This window comes from Nannobrachium achirus (genome assembly GCF_963921795.1).
Source record: "Nannobrachium achirus genome assembly, chromosome: 7".
Lineage (NCBI taxonomy): Eukaryota > Metazoa > Chordata > Actinopteri > Myctophiformes > Myctophidae > Nannobrachium > Nannobrachium achirus.
In genome coordinates this window covers 1,800,328-1,809,457 of record NC_137816.1, presented here as the reverse complement: position 1 = coordinate 1,809,457, position 9,130 = coordinate 1,800,328, and the positions used below count along the sequence as shown (strand labels likewise).

Genomic DNA, 9,130 nt, shown 5'->3' with positions numbered 1-9,130 from the left:
GACAAAAACTAGACTCTCTGGGTTCCTTTTGGGAGGTCTAAATTGAACTTTACAAGTATGTAACTCTGACAGTATACAAATGAAACCAAATGGACCCTTACGGGTCCATTTGAGAACTACTGATTTAGACCAAAATGCAGGTTTAAATTGCATTCTGCAATGAATCTCTATATTAACGATAAAACAGGATTTTTTACAAGGCTCCCTCAATTGTATCACGATATATACGATACCTCTGAAAAGGCATATCGTGGAGACATTGTATCGTCTCAACGATAGTTATCACCATATCGCCCACCCCTAGCGCTGGTACAACATGCTTCTTGACAATTCTAAAGCATATTGGTCATCAACCAACTTCACAGAGGCACAAGGGAATGGTTCCTGAATACAGTCGTCGTAACTCCACCCACCCAAAGGTTTATCTTTTTTTCCCTTCACATCATCCTCATACATGCACACACATCCCTGCTTAGACTCTCTCCCTCACACACACACATAGGCCTACACCTACAGTCCTATATGCACGCGCACGCACGCACACGCGCACGCACGCACGCACGCACGCACGCACGCACGCACGCACGCACGCACACACGCACGCACACACACACACAGGTTATCTGCTACCACAAACATATAACAAGGGCACCCCCTGCACTCATGTGTCCCTGCCCACCCACCCGCCTATACACACACACACACACACACACACGCACGCACACACACACACACACACACACACACACACATACACTAGGGGTGGGCAATATAATCGATATCGCAATAGTTTTATTTGCCAATACTGTATCGATACTTCAGGCCGTAGTATCGCGATACTTTGAAGAAAATAAAATATGTTCCCCTGCATAGGAACCAATGGTAGAAGTCCGGTTCTGACACTCCGCTGCCTCTAGATGTCACTTTACTATAGTAGCTACTTCCCCTTCCCACGGTTCAGTGAGTGAGGGTGAGGTCTCTCGAGAAAATGGCTGCGAACGACGAAAACAACAACATTAGAGCAGGGTCTTCAGCTTTTAAAACTGATATATCGCAATAGTATCGCAATAGTATCGTATCGCAAAGATTCGCAAATATATCGTGATACTATTGCATCGTGACCCAAGTATCGTGATACGTATTGCATCGCGAGATTCTTGCCAATATCCACCCCTAACACACACACACACACACACACACACACACACACACACACACACACAGACACACACACACACACACACACACACACACACACACACACACACACACACACACACACACACACACACACTCCACCTGTGCCTCACTCCCCCACCCTTACAAATTGCACTTGCAGGGTTAAATCAGATGTGTCATTTACAATGTTTATGTGCTTGCTCTATTCTATCTCCTACGTACAGCTTTCTCACTCTCTCATCTGAACTTAAATTAAAAGCAGATGTTTAGCACATTTTATCAGTTCATGTTGAGAGCTTGATTTGATTCCCAAACGGACGTGTCTACTTAAAAATAAGAATACCGGGCAAGGTAGTTCCAGCATGCCTGAAAAAAAAAACCGCTGTTTTGGCTCGTCAGTTTCCGAGGTGGTTGGGCGGTGCTTCGGGAGTTGGGACCACCTTCTTCCTACAGCTCCCAATATTAACCCTTTCAGGGTATAGTTGCATTGGCAAATATTTTCACAATTATGTCACAGTTCTTTTGACACAAAGTAGAGCCCTTTCTGTTACCTTTCCTTTAATGAAATGAACTCATAAATAGCACCGCTCACTTCAAACTGGGTGTGATTTATTTAGATGTATTTCTAATTTTAGAACAAACCTTGTACGGTATAATGACGGTTTGTCGATTTATTTGCTCTCGTGAGTCTCCGCTCATAGTGGCTGAGGATTTTTAGAACAAAACCTTTGTCACTGATTGTACATTTTCTTTCTCGTAAAGTAAAGCCCTGCTTCATCATGCAAGACTGTCGCACAAAACTAGTGAAAATAGCAGACGCGTTGTGAGCTTGTAGATCTGCTATTTCCACTATTTTTGACTTTTTTTTTTAAATATATGAAAATGTTTCAACATGGAAATGATTATGACGATTATGAAAAATAATCACGATTATTTAAAAAAAAAATCACGATTAGACGATTATGTAATAATTGTGACAGCCCTAACGCCTTGTAATCTCTTGTAATTGATTTCTTGTACCTGTATGTGTCTCTCTCTCCAGTCATGGCTGAGGATGTATGGTTACCTGCCCCAGGCCAGCAGGCAGATGTCCACCTTGCGCACCGCCCAGATCCTGTCTGCCGCCATCGGTGACATGCAGAGGTTCTACAACCTGGAGGTCACCGGACAGATGGACCAGCAGACTGTCTCGTACGCTATAGCAGTGCTTCTCTAACATTCAAGATCTCCTACATTTGAACACTCTCAGAGTTACAGACTTGTAAAAATGCGTGCAAATCTTTGAATATATGTATTTTCAAAGCAAACGTCTGTAACTCAAATTTTGCTTCCGGGGGGTCCCTGGAATTAAATATTCTGGAATGGGGGTCCGTGGCCAAATAAATATCATTTTGGGGGTCCTTCACATGAAAAGTTTGAGAACCACTGACATAAGTAGTCTCCCAAGAACAGACCAACTGAGCTCCATTTAAGTGAAAAAGGACCTTTTCTTTGACGATGGCTGGCCAGATTGCTGACATAGAAACATAGGTTTTTCAAAAAACCTTAGAAAAAATTCAAATTTTCAAAATTTTTCAAAAATAGCAGATCTACAAGCTCGCAGCGCTGCACTCGGTGCCGCGCTGTGAGCTTGTATATCTGCTATTTTTCAATAGTTAAAGCATAAAATAATGATTCGTTCTCAGATGGACCAGCAGACTGTCTCGTACGCTATAGCAGTGCTTCACTAACATTCAAGATCTCCTACATTTGTACACTCTCAGAGTTACAGACTTGTATGGGCCAATTTAGACCCCCGTAAAGGAACCCACAGAGTCCCTTGAATCCTCTTTGAGAACCACTGCGCTATTGCAGTGGTTCTGAAACTTTTTCATGTCAAGGACCCCCAAATTGACACTTGTTAGCCCACGGACCCCAATTTGAAAAGATATGCCAGGGACCCCCATAAGAGAAGATTTTTACGTCTCTACCATTGATTCTCAACCAGTTTAATTTCAAGGGACCCCCAGTATGACACGCATTAGGCTATGGACCCCCATTTAATGGCATTTCTATCTCACGGACCCCAACTTATATTGTAAAATCAATGTTAATTTAACTCTGAGAGTGTACAAATGGAACCAAATGGATCTGTTAGGGTTACAGACCCATAAGGGTCCATTTGATTCCGAACTATCTGTAATTTAGCTGGGGACCCCCTGGAACTCCCTCAAGGACCCCTGGGTGTCCCCGGAACCCACTTTGAGAACCAATGAGCTATAGCACACTCCTCACTTTTGTGAAGGCAGGGTTCATTTTGACAGCCCGTTTCTTTTTAGTTTTAGTCGTCTTTTGAATAAAATATTAATTTAACGACGAATTGGCATAATGCCAGATTTTGCATGCTGAAAATAGCAGATCTACGAGCTCCGTTGTGAGCATGTAGATCTGCTATTTTCAGAGCGCAACACTCGAGCGCAACCAAACATATACTGAATCTCTTCTCCACGAGTCCCTCCCTAACATTTTAGTCTAGTAGTTTTTATTTGTTGACGAAATTGACAATATATTTAGTCTTAGTTTTAAAACAGCTTGAAACCTTTCTTAAGCCCCTTCTCGACAGCAGCTTTAGCACCACACCACACTACACCACACCACACCACACCACACCGCACCACATAAAAATATCTACATTTTCCATTACACAAAAGTACCCCAATCGGTAAGAAAAGAATTGGACCCTTTTAACTGTGATTATAATGCAATATAAATTTGTATTACAACTATCCTAATTATAATGCACTGTAATGGATTATAACTGTGATTATAATACACTATAAAGTATTAATGTATTACTATGATAATTATACTACACTATAATAGATTATAATAGTGGTTATAACACAATAGAATCTATTATCATGTATTACAACTATATCCTGGTGGTCTAAATGAAAAGTCAGTGAGTGATCAGTCATTATGAAGTGTTTGGCCCTGTTTGGCCTATAGCTCAGACCTACTCTAGATTGGATACTTTTTAGTACCACGTTTAGTACCACTTTCACACCACTCTACCCAGGTCCTTGTAGTGGAAAACCTGGCACGAGTGGGCGGTGTGGTGTGGAGTTGTGTGGTGTTGGGCCAGTGGAAAAGGGGCTTTAGAGCAAGAAGACACACTAAAGCCCTTTGCACACAGGCGTGTTTAACCGCACGGATAAAATGGACAATATAATTTTTTGAAAAGAAAACAATGATTCTCTATGACCTCATCATGCACACCGGCTCCGAATTAGCCGTGCGACGAGTGGCTGCCGCCGTGCGTTTTTTTCTCGATCGAAACCAGTTCGATTCGTGCGTCTTGTCGCATGCGGTAAAAAACTCATCACTCCTTTTATGACTCCTTTTTGGATCCGCAGCGCCGATTCCGCACAGCCTTGCACACCAAATCCAATGCGTTTTATTCATGCCGCAAACGAAAAAAAACGCAACTGTCCTGTGTGCAAAGGGCTTAAGTCGATTCACTCTTGCTCCAGGACTCATCATATTCCAGCTGGTCATTTGCGGAACAGACTCAACCCAAAACGGATGTTGTCGTCTCCAGGGTTTCAGATGTGTTGCCAACGTTCTCATTTGGGTCCCAAACCACGTTTGTTGAAGAAATGCTGACTTAAGTGCAGCTAAATCAAACTGTTTTGCAGTTCTACTGTACTATATTAATATTTATTGCACTTATCCTCATATCTCCTTGCCTTCATCCCCCTCCCCCTTCCTCCCACAGAGCCATGAAGCGACCCCGCTGTGGCGTTGCCGACAAGTTCGGTGGTCAGATTAAAACCAACGTGCGGCGGAAACGCTATGCCCTGACCGGCCACAGGTGGAACAAGGGTCACCTCACTTACAGGTAAAAAAAAGTTTCTCTTACCCCATTCAGAACGGGTACACATTATGGTGTATCATTATTTTATGCTTTAACTATTGAAAAATAGCAGATTTTTCAAAGATCACAGCGCGGCACCGAGCGCTTTAAAGGTCCTACACCATGCATTTAAAAATAATTTATATAACACTGTTTGTGTCCCAAAAACGTTTTTGAAAAGGTTTGAGGCTAAATTACCACTCCTGAATACAGAGCCCCTGTCATTTCTGCCTGGCTTTCAGAGCATTTTCAGCTGCAGTACCACCTTGTCCTGAGTGGGAGGACTGCGCTATTGAGCCAGTTTTGGCCCCACACTCCTCCCCACCTCCTGCTCAGCAGGCCTGCCCACCCCTCCCCAACCCTCTCCCAGCTCCTCCTGCCTCCTTCTCAGGCCTGCCCACCCCTCCCCAACCCTCTCCCAGCTCCTCCTGCCTCCTTCTCAGGCCTTGTGACATCACAAATCTGACATTTCACAATCAGGACCGTTCTGAGACATGCTAACATAGATCTGCCCATAAACTGAGAAAGACACAATGGTCAGAAATAGGACTTTGTGAGGATAGAAGTTGCTGGTGGGACACCAAGAAAATACATAAAAAATGGAAAAATGAAAATTCATGGTGTAGTCCCTTTAAGAATACACATATTCAAAGATTTGCACACATTTTCACGACTTTTTTCCAAAATAGCAGATCTACAAGCTCGCAGCGCGGCACTCGGTGCCGCGCTGTGAGCTTGTATATCTGCTATTTTTCACTGGTTAAAGCATTCAATAATTCTAGGCCTGAATGGGTTAACTCATCTGTAGCCCATCCCGAAGATCTTCGGGATTAATTAGGGTCATTAAGCCTTGCCTATCCCGAAGATCACCGGGTTATATACTGTATATACAGAAAAGATGGCAGTCTACCATTATGGTCCATGGCTAAACGCTGGCACTGGCAGAAGTCCTTGATTTCTTTCGATCGCACGTCCACGTGCACGCAAAGTGCTCCCGTGCCATTGAAAACAATGGCGGTTCTGTATTTTTAGAGTCCATTTACTCGAAAAAATACGTTTTATGCCAATGCTGGCATGTTTATTTGATCGGATGACAACAACAATCCTCCATCTTTGATCACCCCATGAACGGGGACTAGTTCCGGTGGGAAAAAAACAAGTCGTCAAGTTGGGATCGGTGAGCTCGATCACTCCCGGTCCTTCAAAATAAGAGAGTGGCCGCTTATGGACGAAAATCATGGCACCAGTGCCCCCTTCTGCCCCAAAACAATGATGGCACAAAATCGGTTTTAAGTACAAAAGGTGTCAGTATCGATATGTGTGAAAATGACTTTGTACTCTCAACAACAAGATGTTTAATTCTAATTAGGTATTTGTATTGATAATGTGTTGTGAATAATCCATACACCACCATAGGAAATGGGAATTATTACAAAAAATAAAACGTGACAAGAATAATTGTGATTGACGTAATCTTGACCAAGACTTAGTACATTTTGTGGGGTTTATTAGATTTCTGTGTACTTCAGTTGTACTTCCAATACTTCAATTGGACAGCTGTGCTCAGGGGCGTCACAAGGGGTAGGAAAGTGGGACTGAGTTACCAGGGCCCAAGATGGAGGGGCCCTAGTAACTTTAGCTATTGAAAAATAGCAGATATACAGTACAAGCTTGTAGATCTGCTATTTTTGAAAAGTCGTGAAAATGTGCGCATATCTTTGAATATATGTATTTTTTAAGTGAACATTTGTAACTAAAATTTTGCTTCTGGGGGGTCCCTGGAACGAAATATTTTGAGATGGGGGGTCCTTCACATGAAAAAGTTTGAGCATCACTGACATGGAAACGTAGGCTTCTTGGCACACATGTTCACGATTTTTCAAAAATAGCAGATCTACAAGCTCACAGCGCGGCACTCGGTGCCGCGCTGTGAGCTTGTATCTGCTATTTTTCAATAGTTAACATTCATGGGGGGCCCGCAGTGAATCCTTGTACCCAGGGCCCAGAATTTGGTGTGACGCCCCTGGGCTGTGCTCCTCTAATTTCTAATCTCTCTTCCCCACTGTCTCCTGCATCCATAGCATCCAGAACTACACGCCTAAGATCGGAGAGTACAACTCGTACGAGGCCATCCGGAGGGCCTTCAAAGTCTGGCAGAAGGTCACCCCGCTGACCTTTGACGAGATCCCCTTCCAGGAGATCAAGTACGGCCGCCGCAAGGAGCCCGACATCATGATCTTCTTTGCCTCTGGTTTCCACGGCGACAGCTCTCCGTTCGACGGTGAAGGAGGGTTCCTGGCCCACGCCTACTTCCCCGGGCCCGGCATGGGAGGCGACACGCACTTCGACTCGGACGAGCCGTGGACCATCGGCAACCAGAACCTGCAAGGTAAGAGGAGAAAGGTTGAGTCCTGGGGTGCCGCGAGATCATTTGATAACTATCCCGAACTAGTTCGGGATAGTTTGGACCTTATTAACGTTCGGGGTGCCAATCCCAAACTAGTTCGGCTTCTGTTTACACGGCCTGCGAGAGCGTCGCGCCGCCGATATTTGCCATCCACTCCAATGCAATCCAGGATCTTTAGAGCTCATTTTCTCTGTTCCATGCATATCCATGAGGTGTGCAAGGTTTAATCACGGCTAAATCGCCGAAAATAGGGCTTCTAAAATGCTTGGTAGCCAATAGCTAACTTCAAGCTAACTTCATCCTGTTCCTGTTCATGCACAAAGGAAAGTGTTCAGGCGCGTCATGGCTGCGCACGGCTTGTGCATATACAGCGTATGTCTATGGTGGATTCTATGGCCATTGGGCGCCCTCTAGTGGTGATTCTGGGCACTGAAAGGGTTAAAAGAATATTTAGTATCATTTTAAGCTTGAAGTACAAGGTTATTTTCATGGCTATTATCTCAATGTTTTCCTCACAAAATAATCGCTAAAATATGCTATAAATATATGGTGTTGGGAGTGAAAATTATGAATATCGTCACTGTCGGGCAAAAACCTGGTATATCCAAGTTTCAAATGTGTATGTTTTTTGGTAAAATAAAAGCCCAACTTCATCATGCAAAAGTGTCACACTGCGAGGCGTTGTGTGCTTGTAGATCGGCTATTTTCACTAGTTTAAATCGTTTTTAAAATAATAACACAAAAAGAGAAGGTTTTGGACATACAAGGTTTCCACCCGACAACGATATAATGTAGGGGTGTCTCGGATGAAAAGCAATATTAATGGGGTGCCCTGAGACAAAAAAGTTTGGGAACCCCTGTGCTACACCACTGGTTCCCAAACAATGGATCAAGACCCATTTTGTGGGTCGTCCCTTAATTCTTTCCTACATTTTGTCAAAACATTTCCAAGAAACATTCCCCCACAAAAAAAGATTTTCATGGATACAAAAATATATAACGATTTTTAAGTAATTTAATTAACTCATCAAGTGCCACCACTAGATGGAGCCAACTCCTGCTCAGTGGCCGGCCGAAGCCCCATAGACGAGCGCTGTAGCTGCGCAAGCCCTGCGCAGCCGTGGCGTGCGCGATGACTTTTGTGCGTGTCATCACTATGCGCCGGAAGGCCTTGGCTTCCATTACCTCTAGGCTAATGTTATTGTTAGAAGCACATTTTTCGGCTATTTTGCCGCGAATAAAGGCTGTCCTCTTCCAGAAAAGCATAGATTCAGAGAAAATGGGCTTCAAAGTTGGCCATCTGCTTTGGTTTACATTGAATAAATCGGCGCAATATGCACTTAGCGATCGCGGCCCTCGGACCACCAACAGCGTCAATAATCAGCTCACGGTAAGGACCAAAGCAAGCCGACGCTAGCCGTCAAAATGAGCCGAACTAGTTAAGGAACGGCACTCCGGATTGCGTCGCTAGCCGACAAAAAGCAAAAAATTGTTTTCCATAAATTAGAAAACAAATGTTTAAGAAGTATTGAAAATAGCCGATCTGCTATTTTCACTAGTTTTGGAACCCTCTCTATTGGGAATTGACCTGAACAGTTTGGGAACCACTGCTGCTCTACACAGATGCTTCTCAATCTTTGTCAAGGCAT

The 9,130-nt window shown here is 43.8% G+C and overlaps 1 protein-coding gene across 1 annotated transcript in view; it reads left to right on the top strand.

Moving 5' to 3' along the window:
• mmp15b (matrix metallopeptidase 15b) overlaps positions 1-9,130 on the top strand; it is a gene marked incomplete at its 3' end in the record, with an annotated part of 57,918 nt that overhangs the window by 14,629 nt on the left and 34,159 nt on the right. The window contains 3 exon segments of the mRNA XM_080729534.1: positions 2,222-2,370; positions 4,937-5,059; positions 7,156-7,463. Of these exon segments, the coding sequence (XP_080585660.1) occupies positions 2,222-2,370; positions 4,937-5,059; positions 7,156-7,463 (580 nt within the window).